Source organism: Protomyctophum parallelum, assembly GCF_964188405.1.
Source record: "Protomyctophum parallelum genome assembly, chromosome: 20".
NCBI classification, from domain to species: domain Eukaryota; kingdom Metazoa; phylum Chordata; class Actinopteri; order Myctophiformes; family Myctophidae; genus Protomyctophum; species Protomyctophum parallelum.
This window is the reverse complement of record NC_139718.1, coordinates 23,767,668-23,792,457: the sequence shown is the minus strand read 5'-3', so window position 1 is coordinate 23,792,457 and position 24,790 is coordinate 23,767,668. Positions and strand designations below refer to the sequence as shown.

Genomic DNA, 24,790 nt, shown 5'->3' with positions numbered 1-24,790 from the left:
GTCTTCCTAGAGAGCTGAGACATTGTAAACACTGGAAGATGATATAGACAGGCACCCAGCTTGCTCTAAATCTTCTGAGCAGTTATAGTTATAGTATCAATTAATAATCAATCCCTATTTTGGGCATGTCATAGGACATAGGACATCCTGATGCATTGTGAGCTTGTAGACCTTTAGAGATTTTAGATTTTAACTATTTTACACCGCAGTTGCTGTGCGACAATTTCAACAAAGTATACAAAATGCAAGTATACAAAGGTTGTTAGGCAATTTGTTGATCTACAAAATAAATACAAAAAATGTGCATCTAAATTTTTTTCATTAATCAAAAACGAATCAATAAAATAATTGCTAAGAGAATAATCTATAGTTTCAGCCTTGATCTAGTTTGATAGTAATACTGGTCCCTGCAAAAGAAATAGCTAGAAACCTCCTTTTTAATCTCACCTGTTTAATAGTCATTAATAATATACAATACACGTCTTTATATAATTTTTATTCCAACTTTCTCCATGGACTTCTTATTTACCTCTGCCACCCCTCTGGCTCTCAACATTCATTCATTCATTAATTCATCCATCCATCCATCCATCCATCCATCCAACACACACTCTTGATCCACTGCTCCATTGATTGCATGATTCATCCATCCCACATTAAAACCTCTTCACTCCTCCTCGTCTCTCTCTCCCTCTCTGCGTATATCTCTGTCTCTCTGGCCCGTCCCAGCTCTGTGACGGGAAAAGCTTTTTTTTTGTGTGGGAGATGACTGTCTGAAGGGCCAGTGAATGACAGACACACAAACACTTCTTGTCGGTGTATGCGCAGATTGCGTGCGCGCACACGCACGCACACACACACACGACACACACATGACACACACACGACACACACACACACACACACACACACACACACAGTGTCACACAAACATATTGTCACTCAGATACACAATACACATACTGCCGCACAAGTGGTCACACACCACACAGGCGCACGCATGCAGGGTGCATGCAGTTTTACCCACACGTACAAGCACATTCATGCAGTCACACAAACGCAGGCATACACATACACAGTACACACTCTCTCAGCCAGGCAGTGGTGTGATGGACAGCGCTGGCATTTGGCAGGAGGCACGATAAGGTGGTGGAGAGGAGCAGGAGAGAACCCGCGAGTGACACGAAGGAGAGAGGGAGAGATTGAGAGTGGGTGAGGAGCAAGAGGACAGAGAGTGTGTGAGAGATCTGTGTCTCCAGCGTTTGTTTTCTGTGGCTACCACCACCCGTCGTCTTCTCCGTTTGCTTGCTAAGAAGCAGAAGAGAGAGCGATGTGGGGTGGGGGGGGGGGGGGGGGGGGGTGAAGGTGGAGAGAGAAAGAGAAATGAGATGGAGAGAGCAGGCGGAGGACGGGGGGGATCTAGTGAGAGTGTGACTGCAAATAAGCGAGGGAGTGAGCAGAGAGAGAGAGAGAGGGCGAGGGGAGACACACGGAAGTGCTATTTATAACATTGGTGGAGGAGTGAGATTGGGTGGAGTGTGCGTGCGCTTGCACACTCATGTGTACGTGCTTGTGTGTCTGTTTGTGTACACTTTGTTTTCAAGAGGCCATATCATTATAGAACGCTTGGCTGCTTGCTGCAAATATGCTTAGTGCTTCTATTGTACACTTAAGGGGTGTAACTGTCACTGTCTCCCTATGAATAGTTCCATTTATGGATATTGTCTTACCAAGATGTGGCTGATGACTGGCTTCTGTTCGGTTTTGCTGTGGGGCATGCTGTAACTCTAAAGGCTTCACATACAGGTGTGGTTTACTAAGACCATACAAGATTACCACGCTAGGCTAAATCTCTACTAAAACTCCAGAGGTTTGATGTGAGCTTACAAAAGGTTATGGAACACTGAACATACTATATAAAGAGGGAAAGGTGGTTTGTGATTCAGACTTAAATTGGTCTTATCCTAGCAAATAGTTGAAGGTGTCTGACATTTGCTTGCATTTTGAAAAACCTCCATCTTTTTTAGTTTTTGGTCTAAATTGGATGGTGGAAGATTCCAGTTACCACCTATAAATTGTCTTAGTAGAAGCTGGTCTTCTCTGGACTAAATAAAATGGAAACGTATTGACAAGGGACTGACGGAGACAGATGGGGAATAGACTGAGGTCATAGAATGACGCAGATGTATTAACTTGGGTCCTTGACCTCTTTAAGGGTGAAATGTCAGCAATAACACGTCACACACATTTGTAGACAAGGAGAGCTGCTCAATAACTATACACACTGATAAAACCACATTAAACCTTAATGCCCTTGACTTATAATGAGCAAATGTGAGCTAACAAACATGGCAAACTATTATTATGATTATTTTATTTATGTATTTATTTTTCAATGATTGTTAATTTAGGATTCCTGCTTGTGTGGGAAAGTTAAGTTAACGTGACTCTTCTGTTCAACATGTAGTTTGAGCCTTTGGTAACACTGCCCCCATGTGGTTAAGAGTGAAACTACACCCGATGGGCACTACCTCCTGGTTTTCTAGAGCCATAGCTTTAAACTGGCACTTACTAGAGTAATCAGTCACTAGACTACTGTATGCAGATTTTATACACAAAACGTACTACACACATTATAATACGTGCTCGACTATCTTCCGTCATCATGTTGAATATCGGGGAAGGTCCAGCTTTTATTTCCATCCCCTCTATTTTCCTCTACCTTGACGCTTCCTACTGGCTCCTCCCCTCTTGTCCTTCTATGTTTCTGATGGGCTGGTTCCCCCAGGTGTAACCCCACCCCTGGCCCCTCCCCTCTCTGATATCGCTCTTCTTTCTTAAAGGGACCACCCGGCTCTCAGCAGTCCCCCCATGCACAGCCCCCCCCTCACAACCCAAGCAACCCCATGATGGGACCCCACGGCCAGGTAAGCTGCTGACACTCTCTGACATCCCTCCTTCTGTCTCTCACCTTAACAACCCCCCCCCCAATCCACAACCACGCACCCCAAGTTCTTTCTCTCTGATCTCTCTTTCCCTCCACGCTTCTATTCACCAGTGGCACACTTTTATCCATGGGTCTCCTTTGCTGTACTTTAGTCCTGTCTAACTACCCCTCCCATAGATATTGATCCCTCCAACATCCAGCTCTGTCATAACAGCCATGCAGCCAGAGGCTGCAGGACTTGCTCGTCCTCGAAGCCCAGACACGGCTGTCCCTTTGTGGGATGAATAATTCACTGCCTCCCCTCTTCCCCGATGCAGCCTGTGGGGGGTTGCGCGCTTATCAGCCACACACACACACACACACACACACACACACACACACACACACACACACACACACACACACACACACACACACACACACACACACACACACACACACAAACAGTTCTTCTTCACCTCCTCTCCCTTACCTTCTGCTTACTGTTCTTGCACCTTATAAATAAAACAGCGGACAGGGACTACGGAGTACGGACACTCATGTAACGCATACACAACACATGCACTGGCTCCTACACATTGCGTATATACGTGCACAGTACGCATTCATACTGAACTAAAGGCATAGTGTTCTTTAAGGATATTTACGCTACCCAAGAGTGAGGGCCCTAATCGGTGTGTTCCGCCTGGTGGGAAAAGGGGGGCACTTTCTCAGTGGCTGGGCGCTCTCCCACACTTCCAGCCAGCACGGTGGCTGCAGATCTTCCACTGTGGAGGTGAAGCTAGTTCTCGGCCCATTAGCTGCGGCAGGCCGGCTCTTCATTCTTGTGGTTTCTGGTTTCCTCCGTGTGTGAGAGCGTGCGGACACGCTTCCTCTGAAGGTTTTTTGTTGAACGGTGTTGTTGGCCCGAGGTGTTTCTAAATACGCTGGGCAGACCACAGGCCGAGTCGGCTTACACCGCAGTGTGAACAGCATGTGCGAGCATCTGCGAGTGCTCCTACACACACACACACACACACACGCACAATATCAAGTTCATGTTGTGTACCGAAGCAGGTATAAACACACACGGGCACGCACACAAACACTTGAGTGTGTCAGTGGTGTTGTGTACAGCAGCTGGTCCTGTCTGTGGCTTTTAAATGAGGCCGGGGTTAACAAAGTTTCACCCACTTCACTGTCATCCTCCATTCCCCATCAACACCATCCATCTGTATGTCCTTAGTGATACCCCTCTTTGAGTGTGCTTAGATTTATCAATAATGGAAACATCCTTCTCTTTGTGTCCCTCTTTTTCCTTACACCCCCCCCCCCCCCCCCCCCCTTCTCTTCATTCCTCTACTCAGCCTTTCATGTCACCCCGGTATCCAGGTGGACCGCGCCCATCACTCCGAATGCCAAATCAGGTATCCGACACGGCTCTCCTGTCAGCTCTTGTCTTTAACTAAGTGTACAAACAGGGTCAATTTGGTTACATCGTACACACTCTGAGTTACACACATGGATAAATTAAGACATTTGATTGTTATTCAGACCTCTATCTACATACATCGGTCCTGGCTAGGCATGGCAGGTTTATTTCATTGGCATTATTTTTGTGTAAGGCATTTAGAAAGAAAGAAAGAATAAGATCGGAAAATACACAATACAACATTCACTGTGCTTGTGCTACATGTAATGCAGAACAACTTGTTGTGATTCATCAATATAAAAAGAAAATAATTGAGTTAAGAAACTATTCACAAATTAAAATTCACCATTATGCGTCAGTCAAATCATCAAGCAAATGCTGAATAGTAGTCACTAGTCAGAGTTGCCACAAGCCTCTTTGTTCCAACTTATGTGTTGTATAGTAACACAGACATGTTCAAGCTGCTCACAGCCTGCCTCTGAATATTTTAGTGAGGACCAATTTATGGAGATTGATTATTGTTGATCTTTTAAGCTGTTTCTATTTTTTCTTTTTTTCTTTATTTTTACACATGTTCTTTCCTGTATCTGTTCAATACCCTTTTTGTTCTACATTAAGTGTTTTTCGCCTCTTCTTTGGTCTTCCTTTACCAGTGGAGAATGACAGCTGATGTCTTTTTTATTTTATGAATATTGGCACACACTTTAATCCGTTCCTTGTCTTCCCGTTTGCGTTAGCCTCCTGGGGGCATCCCTGGATCCCAGCCTCTCCTGCCAAACAGTCTGGACCCGACCAGACCGCAAGGTAAGACCCAATGCATTGTCATATTTACATGCAGAGGGCGTTTCATTAACCACTTAAACCCCATATGGTTTACCGGAGTCCTTCAGGGCTCCATACTAGTGTATTTTCTGTTATTGTGGTGAAAGCTTTCACTGAAAATTGCTTGATCGACGAACTGTGAACGCTTTCCCCATAATACGGATGCTGGGGTTTAAGTGGTTAACGCAACTGTAATGTAAACACAATTTTGCAACGTGCTCTACAAAATAAATTGTATTAATGGGATAAATATACAAAAGTTAAAACGAACAATATAAAATTGAATAATTCACCCTTTGTCAAGTGGTTGTGTCCCTCTTCGCACCCATTGGTTGCCGTTTCATAGTTGGACAAAAATCCTTTCTCTCCATCCAGTACCATTGAAATAACATGTTTTTCAGTTGCAGTATTGATATTCTGTGCATTCAATTCTTATTTTAAACTTGGTGTCGGTAAAAAGGAACATCACAGATGCAGCAACATGGTGACTGGGCATATCATGTTTGTTTTTAGTTTTTTCCAAAAATTATGTTTTAACAAATTCAACATAAACAAGACGGGACAAGGCAGAAAGAGCCTGCTGGTTAGTCGGCCAGGGACCAATCAGAAGGCTGACAAATGGTGAATTATACAAGACGGAACAATGAAGAAATGCTTATTGTTGCAATTTTCCTTGTCTCCTGTTTTTTGGCTGTGAAACACCTTGTGCTGTTGGCTGGAAAGAGGCTATATAAATAAAATAAAACCTTATCCATCTCATTAGGTCTTTTCTCTTACTCAATATTTCTGGGGGGTTTTGCAGTGTCTATGAATGTGGTTATGAAAGTCTCACTTTAGTCCCACTCATTTAAATGGATATTCAATTACACCCACCTTATGTACCTTTTCCCTTAGCTTATCCCTATCACCCTCCCCTATTATATATCCCTCAAAATGCATACTGTATTAAGCCTAAACATGCTTAGTTGTGTGCATGTGTCGGGTCACTCATCGAAAATAGCAGGAAAAACGTGTCACATCGCGACGCATTGTGAGATTCTGATCTGCTATTTCTGCAGAATGTTCCCACCAGAATAGGGACACTGGTGTGGGTAATGTGGTTAAGAGATGAGCCATAAAGTGGATTTGTATGTGTTTGGTTCTGGTCAGTGTGTGACAGCTTGTCTTTTCTTTCAGGACATCCTAACATGGGCGGACCAATGAGAATGAACCCTCCACGAGGAATGGCCATGGGACCACAGGTGAGACATTGGATAGTCTGACGTGCACACATGTATGCTGGATAGTCTGACGTGCACACATAGATGCTGGATAGTCTGACGTGCACACATAGATGCTGGATAGTCTGACGTGCACACATAGATGCTGGATAGTCTGACGTGCACACATAGATGCTGGATAGTCTGACGTGCACACATAGATGCTGGATAGTCTGACGTGCACACATGGATGCTGCTACTGTCTTCTAACAGTTACCTCCAGTCTTGCCACTATTCTGTGTTGCTACTATTACCTACCTGTGTTGCTACTATTACTATTACCTTATTAATATTATAAATGTTCTCATCAATCAGCTATGTATCAAGAAATCTGTAAATGCTTTTTCTGTCAAATCAAATGTCCAGCATTGTTTTTCTTTTCACTCTATTTTGTGCTCTGTTTTTGTATGAAGTGCAACAACCTTGCATCTCGTTTTCCTTATTTTGGCTTTTGTTTTCCTTTTCATGTAATAATTCAGTAAATCGTCTAAGGTGGGCATAGTAAGCTTCGGCCCTTTCCTTTTCGGTCAATTGTAAAACACAAACCTTTGTATATTGTATGTACAACAGATGTGATAAATGACAGAGACAAATAAACTAACTAACTAATAACAAATGCAAAAATCCATATTTCTTCAGTATGTTTGAGGACATCATTCAGTCTAATTCACCAAACCCACCAAGACAAATTCCTGTGTGCAAACATGCCTTGCGACAATATGACGAGCATTTATGTCCTGCTATAATACTTTGTATAGAAGAGGGCTGGTTGTTTCTGTTTGGGGGTTTACGTTGTTTTAATCTCTGTTTGTACAGAACTATGGGGGCATGAGGCCTCCTCCCAATTCTATGGGCGGTCCCATGCCGGGAATGAACATGTAAGTTAAACACAAAGCACACTTATCCATATCACTGTACCCTTTAAGCCTCATCTTCTAACATCTTATGTCTCTGCTGCCATCCATCCCCTTTCCTCTTCCCCTCTCCCGCTCTTTCCATTCTCTGCCACTCTCCATCTTTCCCGTCTCCCCCCCCAGGGGTCCTGGAGGAAGAGGGCCATGGCCGGGACCTAATGCTAACTCTGTGAGTCACAATCCCTGGAGGCTCAGACACAACTACATAGATTCAGTCTTGTTATCCTCGGGCCCAGTGATCCGCTAACTTGTCATGTCCTCTCTCTGTTCTTCTCCCCCTGCAGATAGCTTACTCTTCCTCATCTCCAGGCAACTATGTGGTGAGTAACTATCTGACCACTGGGAGCGGTCACTGTGGCAGCTTGCCACAATGTACTTTAGAAAATGGCCCTGGTTATACAGGATGATGCGGTTTTGGGAATTTTAAGCTTTCTTTTCTGATGATGTATTTAACCTTTGACCTCTCTCATGGTTTTCCATAGGGTCCCCCAGGAGGAGGAGGCCCACCTGGTACTCCCATCATGCCCAGCCCAGGTGGTGCGTCACCAAACTATGACCCCCAGCACTAACAAATAGCCTTGTTCCTCTTCCTCCTTCATTGACAAAGCATGAACTGTGTCCCCATTCCTACTCGGGATGTGTCCCGTATTATATTCTATTCATATTTACTGACTTTTCTTTTTCATTTTTTACTAATTTGCTGTGTCTTGCCTCTTTTCTCAGACTCGACTAACTCCAGTGAAAACATCTATACAATGATGAACCCCATTGGTCCGGGAGGCAACAGACCCAACGTGAGTTAATCTCCAGCATTACAATTCTATAGGTGACTCCAGACCAGTCAAAGACAGATATTGCTACAGACTATCATTTTTTATCTGCACAAAGACATTCTGCCGACGAAAGATTATTTTCCACCATGCAAATTGCAGGTCTGCTTATTATAATCAACTTTGGGCTAGTTGTCCTGTAACATAGCTTAATATTCATAGTTGCCTGTTGCTTTATAGTTTGGGCTTATTTCTATAAAAATAGCTGATGTAGTGGGGCTCAAGTAGTGAAACTGGTTGCTTCTTTTGGATTTGTTTTCAAAGACCTGGTCGCTTGTTTCACTCGCAGAATCTGGCAACACAGCGCTTCACATGACAACAAACAGCATTATATTTGCTAGTCTTGCTTTGGAGTTGATTTGGAGACTGGAGTTGATTGATTGGTATTATATTAATTGAGAGTTGATATTGAGAATATGGTATCTAGTTCACACACTACACCAGTATAGTCAGCCCTGAAACATGACGAGCAGGTTACAGAAGTCCACTCTACAGTGGAATAATTTACCCCCCCAATCACTACAACGTGGTTAGCGTCGCTCCCGACATCGGCAACCGACCAGACATGTTTGGTTCTTCATCAACGGGTTCCGACGCGTCGATAAGGCGCTAGGGACGGCAAGCGGCGGGAGCTTCTTGTAGGGGAGTCTCCTGCGGACAGCGGACAGTCTCGCGACTGGAGACTGCCGATCGTCTGTCCAGTGTGGAACTGCCTTAGTGCCTTATCAAGCTAGTTGTTAAAAATAAAAAACAACATTGAAAACCATAAAATAGAGAAAGGTTGGGCTATTGCAATCAAAGCTTGTGAATAATTTGATGGTGCTCTTTGGCTCAAAAAAGAACCGAAAACAGGCTAGTTCATATTGGCCCAAACATGTTGCCTTTCTTTTCTTTTTGTTCCAATATGAGCTAGCTTGACATTAAAGCTTCTTAAACCATTCCGTGCTATCCTCGAGATATCTCGTGGAAAGTTACTAATTCCATCTGAGCCATCCACGAGATACACAAGATTTAATTAAAAACTTTCATTAACTACTATATTTTACTTTTTTATTTTTATTTTAAGCCTCCGTTATCTTCCGCCGCTAGCATCCGTAGCCTCTCATTGTAGAACAGCCTACATGATTACATGTAGGCTGGGGGGAGGGGGCTCGCGAGACATGGCCAAAGCATTTCCGGGGGTCCCCAGCCAAAAACTGTGAGAACCCCTGGCCTAGACTACAGATCTCTTCTCTGCTTATTTTGTAGATTTCTCTGGCACTAGTGCCACAATCTTGCCTAGAGGGCTGGGCAGTGATGTGTTGATTTTATGAAGAGTGTCTTTTTGTTTACTGTCTGGTCATTTGGTTTTGTGTACTGTTATGTTCCCGCCCATTGGCCCATTGCTTGGTCCCTTTCATTGGTACTTTATTATGTCACTTAGGCCTTTAATTTATAATCTCACCTGCCATGTATAAAATTGATTCATGTGTGGAATGTTTGCATTATAAAGAAGTCCATCAAATCAAGTTCAAATGTATTTAAAGTTAAATACAGAATTCACACAGATTCCATTAACATGGATTTAATAAACTAGAAAAAAGTGCCCTGGCATTTGGCGTTTCGCCCCATCCTATGTGAAGCACCCCCTTACTGGGCCAGTAAGCGCTACCTGCATCCCCCTTACCGCCCTGCCTCCATAACCCCCATGCCCATTACTCTCAACTGCCACCACACACCCCAGATCTTACAGAGCAAGCAGTTAGCGTCCCACCCCCTAACTGCTTGATGTGGACTTTGAAGCTGCTCAGTTTCCAGTGCAGATCTGTTGATATAAATGGGGGCATCTGCTCCCTGCAGATGCATGTACACAGTAGAGCCAGCCGCCTACTGGTCAAAAGTGGGGAACGATCTTGTCTGACTATACCAAAGTAAAAAAACCTAAACGTTATGATGGTTGAAAGCAAGAAAGGTAGCCTGTTGAATGTCCCAACCCATGACTTACATTTGTGCAACTGTAACTACTAAATGTAAAAACCTAACTCTGTAAAAGTAATTTTGTGTTATGGTTATTAACAAAGATTGCTCCTAATCTACTTTCCTAGTTCCCCATGGGACCTGGGCCTGATGGGCCAATGGGAGCTATGGGATCTATGGAACCACACCACATGAACGGATCTCTAGGTGAGTTGAAGCACTTTATGAGTGTATTTGCACTGTTTTAACTGTTTTAAGAAATAAACCACATTGTCTTATATAATTTCTCTCGGGCAGAAACCTTGTATCTCCATATTGCAATTCCATTCACAGTATGAGCTTGTGGATGAGCTTATTTGTTTTGAACCAATGAATTAATCAATAAAGTATTAACAAACGACTACATTGGATCCAGTGGAACAATGGTTCTTTTTCCCCCCATTTTCTAAGAAGTAACAGGTTTGGACATACAAGGTTTCCATTGACAGTGCCAATATATTAATCACTAGACCATAATCCTTGTGACAGTATTATCACTTTTCTTTCCCCTCATTTTCTTGTTTTCATTTATTTTCCCGCTCCCTCTTGTGATTCTTCTGCCACTCCCCTCCAGGCTCTGGAGATATGGATGGGTTGCCAAAGGTTTGTAAGCATTGCTTTCCTAGAAGTTAATTATTAGTGTATAGTGCATAGACCACTGATTCTCAACATGGGGATCTGGGGCCAAATGGACCTTATGGGTGTGTATTAAACCCACCAAGTCTACATATGGACCAAATCTCAGTGTATGACCCATGTTTATGAGTTGCGAGTATTTTGAATGAATTAATGAATAGTTTATTTCAATCTTTTTCCTTTTTCAGAGAGACATTACAAATTAAACAGTTCTTTTGAGGTGATCGAAAAGCCATAGGTGGAAGCTTATAGCTTATTAGTGCCTATCCTTATCACAATATATTCCAAAATACTACCATAATTAGTACACTATTAGTTAAAGATATAGGGCCACATTTTTTTTATTTTATTCCATGTGTCTATGAGGTGACAGTACTTCATTAGACACCCTGGAGTCGTTTCTATGTGCAATGGTGTATTAACTTTGTATTTAGGGTTTCTTCCTGGAGGCTGAACCCTTGACAGTCAAACGGGCCAATGAAATAATCAGTAATATAGTGACATCAAACTATCAGCCCCTCCCCCTTTATCATACAACTACAGCTGTGGTGTCAGTTCAGGTTCACCACCCACCAGGCAAACCAGGCATACTTAAATGTCTCAGTGCCACCTGATGCCTTTGGACATCTCCCCCTGGTGGCCGAGAGTGCCAATGGCGCCTTTTGACGCATTTCTTTTTGGAATAAATAAATATTATTAATATTTTGAAAATTCCTCTAATCTGGTGTGCAGGTGTTGCCATGCATATGACATGCACAATATAATTACATTTTCTTTATTTTCTTTATAATTGGTGGCTTTGGTGGCAACGAGGCCCAAAACTGTTATCCAGTTGGTAGCACTGGATGAGTTTTAATGAACTGGTGGGCGTGTCCACATAAAAGCATGATTTTAACAAATACTGTACACTTTTTGGGAAAAGTTCTTCCTCTTTATATTATAATAATACCGATGATCATGTTTTAGGGTAGAAAAGATTCGTGGCACTCCATCTCTTTAAAATGTATGTAATCCTTCACTGGTATATTTGACACAATAACCATTCCTCAACAATATTTATTTTTTACAACTCTAAACACTAATAATACTTTACTTACTTATTTAACGTTAATAAATACATTCATTCTGAAATATCACCGGGTGCTGCTAGTATGAGCCATGAGGGGTGTCCCCATTCACCAAAAAGACTATTAGTATTAAAGGAAACACTTTCAGAGATTTTACAAAAGAAAAAGGATTTCTGAAATAAAACAAATGTATTATTTTAAAATCTAGAAGTGAATGTAGATCAGATGTTTTTACTAGTAGGGCTTACTGTAAGTGATTCATTCATAATGTATTTTTGTAAGTTGAAACCACTGAAGCGTTTGTTTTTCTCACGCCTTCCTTCTGCATCATTCTCCAGAACTCTCCTAATAACATGGGGGGCATGAACAACCCTCCCGGCACGCCGCGAGATGATGGCGAGATGGGCGGGAACTTTTTGAACCCATTCCAAAGTGAAAGTGTAAGTAGAGCCCATGAAACGACCTCTCACCCTTAACAGCCTTTCCCCCCTTGACCTCTGACCTGTGACATGAACATACCATTGGCACAATGCAAGCAGAGGAATCAGTCCTTAAAAAATCAAATGAAATCTCAATCTAGTTATTGTGGTATTGGGGTGCAACAGTTCATGAAACTAATTGATGTAATTGATTATGAAAAAAAAATCGATAATCGATTTGAATGAAAATAATTTATTTTATTTCACCTTTAAAGTAGCAAAAATAGCTGACCCAGAAGTGCACAAGCTTGCTTGTAGATATGCTATTTCAGATAAATTTTTATATGTTTGTGCGACAATGACCTATTATCAGACTAATCGATTTAGTTGAGTATTTAAAAACTCTAACTTAAAAATGTAAAAGCGTGCTTGTCAATTAGAAATTATTCCATTGATTACTTTTTCAATTAATTGAATACGAAAATAATTGATGGTTGCAGTCCTATTGTGGTTTCAAATCCCTTCCTCTTTGGCTTTTGTCATATTATTCAGTCGTGTTTCTATATCCAGTTGGCACATTTTGGAATTAAAACGTTCTTTATTTATGCTTTGTGCCCACCAGCCACCGTTTTCACTTATTTGATGATAGTTATGGTCTTAGGTGCTTTTTGGAATAACCAACAGTAGACCCATACCAATGCTTTAGTTCTGCTTGCATTACAGCTACTTAACTAATCACTTAAACTTCATTACCCACTTGATTACTGACTTGATTGTTGACAACAAAACAACCAGAAATTTTAAATATTTTGACCACAGAACAGTTAAATCAAACCTAGTGTCCACCTAGTGTCCATCCTAGTTACTAGTTATTTTTCTTTCTTTTTTAAAGACAGTGGTTCTCAACCTTTTCAGGCTGTGACCCCCAAAATAACCATATTTGAATTTGGGACCTTAATGCCTTGCAACGTGTTATTATTGATCACCTATTTTCTCAAATTTCTCAATGTTTGACAATTTTAAGTATAGTTTGTTGATGACTTTTGACACAGCGATGGTCTTATATTTTATTTTATTTTAGCAGTAATAAAAAGGTCTTAAAGGTCCTTAAATTGTCACTTTATAAATGTGCAGTTACCCTGTATGCACATATACTGTTTGTTGGTTTGTTTAAAGGGTTAGTTCAGATTTTCAAACTTACATTTGTAGGAAATACTTGCCATTAATATAGTGGTTGCAAAGGTATTAATTGATTGCCTGAGTTCCGTGGTGGGTGTTCTGCTCTGGTTTTGGTGTATATTTAATAGTTCCGTTCATTTGGGGTCCACAAAACTAGCGTCATTTGTATTGTTGACCTATTTCTACCATATAGGGAAACGTTCAGAAAAACTTCTGTCACATGGAACTATTTTTTCTGTCCAGTATCACTACGCCAGCAGCAGCACAAAACAATAGTTCCAAGGTCAACAATACAAATGAGTGAAATGACGCTAGTTTTTTTTTAATGAGTGGCTCCCAGTGCCCCCACCAAATGACCGGAACTACTTCATATTTATTCACCAATGGCAAGTATTTCCTACAGTTTAAGTCCAAAAATCTGAAGTAACCCTTTAAGTTCGAAAACAATGTTGCACATTCAGCAAATCATTTAGGGACCCCCCTGGGGGTCCTGAGTCCTGACCCACAGGTTGAGAATCACTGGTCTAAGAGGCCGTGTCCACAGCAAATGTTTTTTTGAGCAGTGGAGCTCTTTGGATATCATTTCCAGAGAGCTATACATGCACAGACTCACAGAGTGAGGCACCTCGCTCGTGGGCACGTTGATCCAACGCTCTGCATAGAAAAGCAACATTGATGAGCAGCACTCATTTCCAAAAGCTGAACTATTTTCTATTTTACTACTTGAGGCGCGCAGGGTGCTTCGACAAAACAATGCCAGAGCGCCGCTCCTAGCTTTATTGTAGAAATGCAGAGCGGTGCTGCTGGCCTGACACGTTCCATAACTTAAGTCTACTGTTAGCCAGCGAGGGTTGTGAGGCTACTGCTCCTTTTGGTCCTGTAATAAAACTGTGCAGGTCTCTTACACTGCCCCCCACAGGAAAGCCAGAGCATAGACATCTAACTAATACTCAACCAATCTGCACAATGTTGAAATTAAAAATACAAATACTATTTGAGTCACCTAGCTAGAACCTGGAGTCTGTGCTTCCCTTGTTAAGGGTATTTCACACTCAATTGCGTGCCAGTGTTGCACACCGAAAATAGACAATCTACAGGCTCACAACATCTCGTGAGCTTGTAAATCTGCTATTTTAGCTGCACAACACGGCACACAACCTGGTATAAATCAGCCATTACCTTGCTGAGCTTGCGGGCCCTCTGCTGTTTCAATGTTGTCAGTTACATATCCACTCATTTGTGACACCCCCTCCCCCTTCCCTTTCTCTCTTTTCAGTATTCACCCAACATGACGATGAGTGTGTGATTTTTATTTTATTTGTCCTTTTTTGTATTTTTTTGTTTTATTTCCCTCCCCTTTATTATTTTTTTACCTCTCCACCTGATTTATTTTAATTCCCCGATCCCCTACTTCACCTCGGATTGGACACACACACACACACACACACACACACACACACACACACACGCACACACGCACTCTTTCCCCCAAACTCCCGAACTGGAAACCTCCCCCCTACTGCCCCTTTTCCTCTCTGAACTCTTTGGCCACACAGCCTTCTGGGACCCCCCTTGAGCATGCTGGGACTCTGATTAAGACGGGGCCTCCCGGAGTGTGCAAGATGGCCGCCGGTATGAATAGGAAGCAGTCGCAGAGCCGCAGGAAGAGCCTCCTCTCTGATTCTGGCCCTGGCCTCCCTGGCTTCATGTCAGGGTCTGGACAATGAGCCAAGGGAAGGAAGTGAGAAATGAGACTGGATAACACTGCCCTCTGCTGAGGACACCGTGTTGGGGGTCTGGTAGCAGCCTTCTAGAAGCTTCTCAAGCATTATGTTGGACTTATTTTGTGTTTTTGTTAAGTTTCTTTTTGTTCCCAATGCGTTCAGTGCTGGGACGATGAAATGGCCTCTGTCTTTCTTTGCCCCTTTGTCTTTCTCTGTGTGTACATTTTTGACAGAGGTGTTGTGATGATCAATGAACATTTTCCATTATATTTTTTTCTTTGTATGTAATGTATCATGACCTTTTTATTATTATTATTGGTATATGATGATCATGATCATTTTAATATTAGGTTTCCAATTTATTTTAATTTCTCTTAAGTGCACATTGCTATAATGAAGACAGGATACACACACATAATAAATGTGTGTACAGAATGTCGAGTACACTTTCCATCGAACCCCCACCCCCAAGTTGCCATTCTATAGGGAAAAACTTGATGAAATCTTGGTTTAACTAAAACACGTTCTGTATGACTGCAGCGCCCCCAATAGGCCCAATCAAGAAGGTAAGACTCAACCCTTCATGGTACTTAAAATTTAGGTTTTATTTTTTTCCATCTTCCAGAGAGGCTTTTTAACTGCTCTGGTCTAACTGTTTAATTATCTTGTTCACATGACATCTGTGTTTAGTTGTTTCTTTGTTTATTTTATTTTTTAGCTTCCATGCAGTAAAATGCACAGCAATATTTATTTATATTTGAATTGTCTCATGCATCATTGTACTTGATTGCTAGGTTTTATTCCCTGTTTTAAACTCCAGAACTTGTAGCAACTGTGTAAATATCCAAAGTCTGTCCTATACATCTTCAGTCACTGTCTCATCGCCTCTGTCTCTCGTTTACTCCCAACATAAAAAGCTGAGTTGTCGTGTACACTAAGGAGGGTTTTGTGTCATTAAAGCCTGATTTATAGTTGGTTGTGCGCTGATGTCACACACTGAAAATGGCTGATCTCCAAGCTCACAGTACGTGGTACTGTGATGCATTGTGAGCTTGTAGATCTGTTCATTTCAGTGCACAATACCAGTGCGCAACTAAGTATAAATCACTCGTAACATGAAAACGCGCCCTTAAAACACACTGTGATCTATCTGTATGCGCTCTCTGTGAAATTATTACTCTACACAACTGTCGGTGTAACTTGCCCGTGAGAGGACATTTGGGATTTGTTCTTGTGTGCGCATTACCCAGGATGCAGTGCTCCCTCTCTGCCCCCGACCCTGCATGAGGGGGGATGGACTCTGATTGGACCCCTAGCTTTCTTCTGGCGGAGTGTAGCAAATCAGGAAGTGGTGAGTTGTTGCCATGGCGACTGTAGCTAGTGGCCTCGCTCCCTTCGTTCACCTTGGAGAGAAGACCCTGTCCGTCTTTTACCCGTTTTCACCCTTCTACCTAGCCAATAACACCAGACGACACAAATGCTCACTAATGCACACACATACTCACAGACAACCCTTTTCTCTAGTTCTATCTGATTTTGTAATTCTCCATCTTATTTGAAACCTTTTCTTTTCCCTCCCAATTTTTGTTTTGTTTTTGTAAATACTGTAAAATGCATTTTGATATCATTGACATGTTTTGATATTTCAAATCACAACTAACAAGCTGATCAGAGGTGTGCTGATTTGGGCAATTGTGTATTTTGTTCAAAGAGATGGCATGTCTTTAAACCAGAAATTTATATGAATGACAAACAAACAAAACAAACTGGAGCTGCTGCGTACCAATATGGTACTTCACCTCATCACAGACAACCTGGGGCTTTACTGTACATAACGGCACCTCATCGCAGACAACCTGGGGTTTTCATTGTACCACGAACCCAGAGTCCAACAGGATGCGGAAGGACCTCTGTTGGCCAAGACTGAGCAGCTTTAGCTAACTCACTGTCAAGCGGATTCCTTTCAAAACAATTAGCCACTTGAACCTTGTAGCTTCCCTGTTCTGAGCATATCATAATAGGCAAACATTCGTCGGAAATTAGCAAACCTACAAGCTCACAACGCCACAAGTTGTGAGCTTATGGATCGGCTATTTTCGGCGAACACATTTGGTGTTGAGGGAAAAGGAGTGGTCAAGGGATGGGACCCTGGGGGACCCTGGTCAACTAAGTTTGTAGGGTTCAAGTGGTTAAAAAATAAACCGATCTAAAGACCTCGCTCTCCTCTGCTCTTGTATGATGGGGCTATGTAGTTGGTCACCAGTATTGTTTTTACTCTCTTAGCAGATACTTTTCTAGAGCGAAGGGGAAATGGTCTGTTTTCATGGTGGAAGGGTCCCTTAGTCATCACTCACACTGCTGCGAATGCATCTCAGCTTCTCTCTTGGGTTTTCTCAGCCACTGATCACTGAAACGGAAAGCAGGGCACATGTACACAACGCACTGTCTCTCCAAACTACACCAAGGACCCCAGAGTACTGACTTTACTATGAAGGATTTTTTAAAATCTATTTAAAAAAGAAAAAAGAAAAAAAAAAGAGGTGGGGGAGAAATTTAAAGAGGAAAACAAAAACAGATTTGTTCTTCTTGAAACAAGGAGCTAGAAAATTTGAAGGGAACATGGGTTTCCTCCCTTGTACTATGAGATACTGTTGTATAAAATACACTACTCCCTCTCTCTCTCTTTCTGTCCTGTAAGTAAAACCGTCACAACGTTGATCATTTCTGTATTTCTATTGTGCTGATGTATAATACTGTAACATTCATGGGTGCGGGTGAGATAAGGGGGGGGGGGGGGGGGGGTTATGAGCGGATGGGGGAGAAAAGGAGGGATTCTTCTGTTCTGTTCCTCATTTTCTTCTTGATGACAAAGCAGTATTGAATATGAGGCAGTCTGTCCTGGGGGGGGGGGGGGTGGTTGCTTTGTATCTCATGTTAGGGTAGTTTCAGATCCTAAATGTCTTGTGTAGTAAACTAAGAGGTTCTTCGTACGTTTCTTTATATTGTAAAGTTTCTTTAGACAAATGTTGCTTATTGGAAAAAAGGTGGGAAAACTGCATCAATGATAAATGTAATTTGTTTTTTGTTTTTGTTTATTTTTCATCAAGTTGTCGGTCGTTTTTGCCTGTGTCCCCCTTGTTGTAGATACATATTAAAAACAAATAAAATGACTTCACTCCTTTTGCCATGAACATGTTTCTTTTTTTGGATTCATAGAAACTTTTGATAAACATTTGTATGTACTGTAACTGTACAGTATGTTTGCCATTGAATTCCATGTAGTTTTGTTTTGGCTCTACTGCTCTAACGATTTGTGAAAGGGAAGCTACATTATGATTATGACATGATGACCAACTGTATAATAATCTATCTTTAAACTAATTATTGGATTATGGAGAAAACATTTTTTTGTGTGTGAAGTCAGGTGTGCTCACTGTGGCTGCGACATGACGTCACAGGGGGGGATGCTTAAAGCAAACATTAAAACTTGGCTGCCACGTGACTTCACGGGGGGACATGCTGAAAACATGCGGGCCATGAATAAGACAAACAAAGAGTCCATAGACTGGTCTGCCTCATGAGCGCCCCAGCAAATCTAAACATAACTGTGCTGAATGGCAGTGAAGATGCTTCTGGCCCATCTCACAGCAGAGAGAGGCGAGCGGGGAGATGACGGAAGAGGCAAGGTGTAATGGGGCCAGAAGGGCCAGTCTCAGCTGGGGCGTCCTGCCTGAATAGGGTTGTGGATCAGAGCTCATATGCCACACTCCCTTGAGGGCGAAAGCTGGGATGGGGTCCTTCATGTGGGAGCCTGTCAGCCAGGGGCGGAAGGTAAAAAGAGGGTGGGATGACATTCAGACAAAGGAGGGTGTTCCTAAACTTGCCGGAGATGTGAGGGGCAAAGGGGAAGTTTGTTGGCAGAGCTCTTTGGGGTCATTCTGTCTGAGGTTGAATATCCAGATGTCGGGACTCTCTTAGGCGCTTGTCTGCTCTGTCCTGCCTGACAGGAATGGTCTTCTGTAAGAACGACAGAGACACTGTTATGTTAGTCGTCATCTACCTCTACCTCATCTCTTCTGTTTCTGATTTCTCTGTCCTGAACCAAACTCCCTCCGATTCCTCGCTGTCCTGGAGTAGTAAGGGTTTATCTCCTCATCTCTTTGCCCGTTCTCTTCAATCACCCCTGCGCCAGCCTCCCTCCTTCTGCAGGCCTCCCTGCCTCACGCCCTCCTCGGAAGCCTTGTTGAGATGTGTCAGGTTATGTATGGCCAGCCATGGTTCAGAGTTCAGACCACCTTCTGGGTGCCCCGGACCACTCCGCTGGAGTCATGTCACCGGGGGGGTAAGTTGCTGCTGCTACTTCCCTGTTGACCTATGGTGCAAGAGCAAATCATAGCAGTAGGCAGAAATCAGCCAAATGTCACTGTGCACTGTGAGGGACAGGCCCGCTATTCATGTGTGCTTGCACTATGACACTATACTAGTTCCCTTCCATTAAGACAGTTCTAGGTAAATGGAATAATGAGTAATTATCAAACAGATAGTTTCTGTCCTAGATTGTAATTGGTTGAGTAAGCTGTCAACCGTCTCTGATAATATAAACCTTTTGATTTATTGGGTGGACTTCGTGGAAGGGTAGTATATAAAGAATTAATGACAGAAAAATAGGAGAGTTGGAAAACTCAAGAAATGACTGAGGCTGTGTGCCAAGAAAGATCTGGCTATTGATCCCGAATATGGAGCTAAACCAGACTGTCAGTTTTATGCCAGATAAATGTTAATAAACACCCCAATTTTTTTATGTGTTACCTAGCAACCATTCTGCTAAATGTCACTGGAGACTTACATTATTTGGCACTTTTTTGTTTATTGCATGAAACCTTCCAGTTATATGTATTGTATTACTGTATGTAGTAACTGTTTTTGAAAAACCATCTGGCAGGTGCTGTGGTTTACAGTGATTTTACAACATCTAAGGGTTTTTTAGGCACTCCACTATTTGGTAATGTTTGATTCATAACAATGTGTCACTAATTACAGGGTGAGCCGTGCCTTCCTCTCTCCACACTCTGATCTACTCTTACTCAAGAATGAATGATTGAATATAGTGATATCAAGCACCAGGTATTTCCCCCTCTTGCTTTGTCTAGACTTGCCTTCTTATCACACAGGCGTATACGATAATACCCAAAAGCACATGTTTCTGCATACACAGACATCCATGGGCACTTTGATGATACTGTTCCTTACCAAATACCAGCATATTAAAAGTTTTAATTTGTTGTAATTTAACACAAATATTAAAAAGATATATGGAAAGAAATGTGAAAATAATTTCATTGTATACCAAAGAATACTAGTTCCTATCTTACTAGTTCCTCTGAAGTTGAAGTTGTTTCCTCTCTCAGGTGAGCTTGTCTTGAGGATGATGTCAGAGGGAGACATGCAGGACACAGGTGAGGTGTCTGGGGAAGGAAGTACATTCAGGTAGTGCTTGGTCACGGGCCTGCCGTTCATACCCATCTCTGTGGCAATGATGATGTCACGACCTTTGGCACAGCAGCCGTCCATTAGTACCTGGAGTGGAAAGTTCCATTTAAGTTATTGATTTAAATTTGTAATTAGAATATGCTAACTTAATCCTACAGGAACACATGGTCTCTATTTAAGTTAAGTTTGCACTGAATGGAAGCCAAAACTGTCACGTTTGTGCATGCTTAAAGTTGACTTGAAATGCATAGCTGCAATTGTGTCCTTTCAGTCTAATCTTTCATATATACACTCCAATAGAAATACAGTATAAGATGGATATTTCCATGCATAGCAAGGCTCTGCTTCTGTATCAACTTATTCTCTGTGGTGGTCAATATAGTAAGGTGCATAATGCATATTACTTAATATGATATTAGACCCTAGACTTTTTCACTATTTGGGATTGAGTATGGTGTGGATTTGGGATATCCTAACACACTGACCTTTAGTATAACCTGGTCCTGTGCATTGATGGCATAGACTAGAGCTGAGGCTCCATGAGTAGTCCTCTATGCTGGGATCAGCCCCAGCAGCCAATAGAGTGGACACTACCTGGGCACCTGCTCCTTCCATGCAGGCATACATTAGAGGGGTACGACCCAGCCGGTCCTGTGCATTAGGGTCTGCCTGGTGGGGTGGATTATTTTACAAACGATAAATAAAAACGATGAAAACATTGCAACTTATAGTGAAGTTGGCACACGCAGGGCCATGTAAATAAACAGCATTTGGGTACCTAGCTCAATCTCACATCTGACATGACTAGCAATAGACCTAATATACAGAGTAAAATAAATCTAAAATCACAATGTTTATAAATGTAACTAAACCAACCCATCTTCCTTTTTTATTGTAACAACAGCTTTCAAAATATAGTTGGAGCTTCTGGAGTCACGTATACTGTATAGGCTACATGTGGTAGCCTATTTTGTATATATATATTTCAGCTTTATTTTGGGAACAATAGCCAATGCAAACTGACCTGGTTCTGGAGCAGATAGTTAAGGAGTTTTATTGTCTCTGGCCCAGTGGGTTCTCCTCGAAGCTCCATGCAGGCAGCTAGTAGAGGGGTCTCTCCTCTCTGATTACGTCCATTTACCTGAGCCCCTCCCTCCAACAGCAGGCTTACCCAGGGACGCTGCACTTATCAAGGTGATGCTGATGCAGTCAGACAGATGGTCCCCCATGGCCTGGGCCTTTAGAAATAAGTTTTAGATAAGAAAGACATTTCACTACTGTATAAATAAACATGCAACATTTAAATATAGGTAAGCCTACATAGAGTTATATTTCTAAATGATCTAGTAGGCCTGTTTATGGGTTATAATAAACAGTCAACAATCTGTCGTGGACCACTGCCTTTTGTATCTTTTCTCTTGAATATCACCAAGGTAACCTACTTGATATAACATTTTAACTGACACCTGCCATCCAATCAGAAAATATTCCTGAGGTCAAGGTATAATTTATAATGAAGACAATAATTTGTCTTCAGTCTAAATTGGCCAGATTTACAGTAAGCAAGCACGTAAATTCTGCATAGTAATTAGTGCTAATGAAAAACAGAAACTATACAAATGCAGCTTATATACTTATGTTCAGGTTAATTTGATAGCTAGCAATACTGTGGCATAAAGACATCAAACCAAAGACAAAACTTTGTATTGATAATAGACATGGCTTGAATTCAACTTGACTCACCATCTGCGATGGTTGTTAATTATTCACTCCTGTGCAAACAACGTAGCAGCAGTCTTCCCGAATGCATTTGGATGCAGTACAATGGCAAATCAGAATTTCCATTCCATTATTTCATCACTTGCTTCAAGGGGTTTATGCCAGTTCCTGAATAAAACATCCTCATCTCTTTGCCACCCAACAAAAGACAGAACAAAAGGTGACAATAACATGAGACTATAGTCTTTTTGTAATTTCCCTGCCCCTGTCTTTCTCTGTCCTCGCCAAACCCACTGTGGCTGTATGTGGCACATGCATAGCCTACGTGGGCTGCAACAAGTGTTCAAAGTTACGAATGGTTTTGAGCTGCAAATGTCATCTGTTGCAGTCTGTCCAACAAAGAACCAGAGGCCCTTTGATAGCAGTCAGCTTTGAATGGCCCTCATCCGCTCTTCCTGACCACCACCTGTGTTCAAACACTGGTAGGAAAAGAGGTGGAAGAAATACTGACATTTTGTACTTTGTACCAATACCACAATGTAGAAATACAAGGTTGTAATTTTCAAATGGAATCATAATATGCAGTGTTGGGGAAGTTACTTTGAAAGCGTAGCTTGTAAAGCTACAAGTAGCTCACCATGGCAGTAGCTTGATCAAGCTACATAGCTACCCCTGGAGAGATGTAGCTTGTAAAGCTACAGCTACATGGAAAAAGTAGCTCAAAGTAGCTCAGCTACTTTTTATTTTTCAGCGTTAAATTGAGAATGTACATACGGGAGACCCCTCCTCCCCTCTGGGAGACCCCTCCTCCCCTCTACCCCTGCTCCCCCCCTGCTCCCCTCTGGGAGACCCCTCCTCCCCCTGCTCCCCTCTGGGAGACCCCTCCTCTCACCCTGCTCCCCTCTGGGAGACCCCTCCTCCCACCCTGCTCCCCTCTGGGAGACCCCTCCTCCCACCCTGCTCCCCTCTTGGAGACCCCTCCTCCCACCCTGCACTGCTCTGGGAGACCCCCCCCCCACCCTGCTCCCCTCTGGGAGACCCCTCCTCACCCTGCTCCCCTCTGGGAGACCCCCCCACCCTGCTCCCCTCTGGGAGACCCCTGCTCCCCAAAATTGTAGCTTGTAACTTGAGTAGCTAAGCTACAAAACATGACCCAAAAAGTAGCTGAGCTACTTGACGAGGTACACAGATATGAATATAGCTAAAATACCACAAGCTACAGCAAAATGTAGCTAAGCTACGTAGCTCAGCTACATGTAGCTTAATACTCCCCAACACTGATAATATGATTAGGCTTTACTGTCAGAGACTGTTTTTAGCTCACTGATTCACTTAAAAACATGTATGAAAGATTTGATTGATTCAAACTACACAACTGCCAAGATTGAACAGGATCTTGTCATTTGTATTGGATATTCTACCCTCGCCTTAGGCTATATATTTCAGGATCTCCCGTCATCTCTCACACACTTTTTCAGAAGATCTTTTCATATATCTAAAGTACGTGTAGAATAATACAAACCCCAGATTGAAGCTTTTTAAACTGATGAAGCCAAAAGAAGGGGGCATATCGTTGATTCCTTACCAAATGTACAGCTTTATTATATTGGTCTGGCACAGATAAAACTAGACAAAGTGCCAATCGGCACAGGTCTCCACCAGGGCAGGTCAGGTTGTGGCCTCATGGTGGCGCTATAACAGGCTGTTGAGGAAGATTTGGGCCGGAGGTTGGTGTTGGAGGGATGCAGGTACAATGTTTTTCCATGTGTGCATACATAAGTTGTATACAGATCGATGCAGTTATAGCTAAAAACAGGAATTGGCCTGTTATAGCGCCACCGTGAGGCTGATTTTGAGGAATAAATTGTGGCATGTCGTCCTCGGCCTAGTGAAAATGTGCGTGTATAATTTAACGGAAATTGCACACTGTGTTTGTGATTTGTGGGCTTTTTTCGAAATGGACGAATCGTGTGAGCTTTGGAAGCCAATCTTAGCCAATCAGGATGGAAGATGGGAAATGGTGCCGCTCCGTGTTGATCACATGACTATGGAGATAGTGTATACCGATTTGCGTGAAATTTGGATAAAATCTGAAGGAGTAATAATAGAAAATGTGTTTTACATATGTCGGCCTCCTGGTGGCGCTATAAAGAGCAGATGTGAAAAATTCCAGGCAAAGGTTTTTCCTTGGCCTCTAGGGAGTTGGCATACAAAGTTATCCACAGATCTGTGCAGTTAGAGGTAAAAACACTTTCCGGTCAGTTATAGCGCCACCTTGAGGCTGAGTTGAAATTGTTCATGTGGCATTTCGTCCTCGGCCTAGTGGGAATGTGCGTGCACAATTTCACGGAAATCACGCGATGTGTTCATGATTTGCA

At 42.4% G+C, this 24,790-nt stretch overlaps 2 protein-coding genes across 5 annotated transcripts in view; one reads left to right on the top strand and one right to left on the bottom strand.

The window, feature by feature from the left end:
• Positions 1 to 17,976, top strand: part of LOC310877435 (single-stranded DNA-binding protein 3) — a 55,677-nt gene extending 37,701 nt beyond the window's left edge. Inside the window, exons 6-18 of one of the 4 annotated variants that reach the window (XM_083791288.1) lie at positions 2,844 to 2,927; positions 4,294 to 4,353; positions 5,096 to 5,162; positions 6,357 to 6,421; positions 7,256 to 7,317; positions 7,477 to 7,522; positions 7,638 to 7,673; positions 7,836 to 7,890; positions 8,077 to 8,147; positions 10,268 to 10,346; positions 10,753 to 10,781; positions 12,220 to 12,321; positions 15,036 to 17,976. In XM_083791288.1, coding sequence (XP_083647414.1) covers positions 2,844 to 2,927; positions 4,294 to 4,353; positions 5,096 to 5,162; positions 6,357 to 6,421; positions 7,256 to 7,317; positions 7,477 to 7,522; positions 7,638 to 7,673; positions 7,836 to 7,890; positions 8,077 to 8,147; positions 10,268 to 10,346; positions 10,753 to 10,781; positions 12,220 to 12,321; positions 15,036 to 15,206 — 927 coding nt within the window. In that variant the 3' untranslated portion in view covers positions 15,207 to 17,976. Of the gene's footprint in view, positions 1 to 2,843; positions 2,928 to 4,293; positions 4,354 to 5,095; positions 5,163 to 6,356; positions 6,422 to 7,255; positions 7,318 to 7,476; positions 7,523 to 7,637; positions 7,674 to 7,835; positions 7,891 to 8,076; positions 8,148 to 10,267; positions 10,347 to 10,752; positions 10,782 to 12,219; positions 12,322 to 14,755; positions 15,006 to 15,035 lie in introns of those variants that run through there. The other 3 variants (XM_083791286.1, XM_083791285.1, XM_083791287.1) reach the window with 3 other exon arrangements.
• Positions 17,597 to 21,922, bottom strand: LOC310877706 (ankyrin repeat domain-containing protein 34B; the record flags this gene model as incomplete). The annotated part of the gene is given in 8 exon segments (XM_083791655.1): positions 17,597 to 17,610; positions 18,850 to 19,014; positions 19,385 to 19,498; positions 20,576 to 20,780; positions 21,179 to 21,232; positions 21,234 to 21,362; positions 21,718 to 21,859; positions 21,861 to 21,922. Coding segments are annotated over 8 exon segments (885 nt in total).
• Positions 21,923 to 24,790: the final 2,868 nt, after the last annotated feature.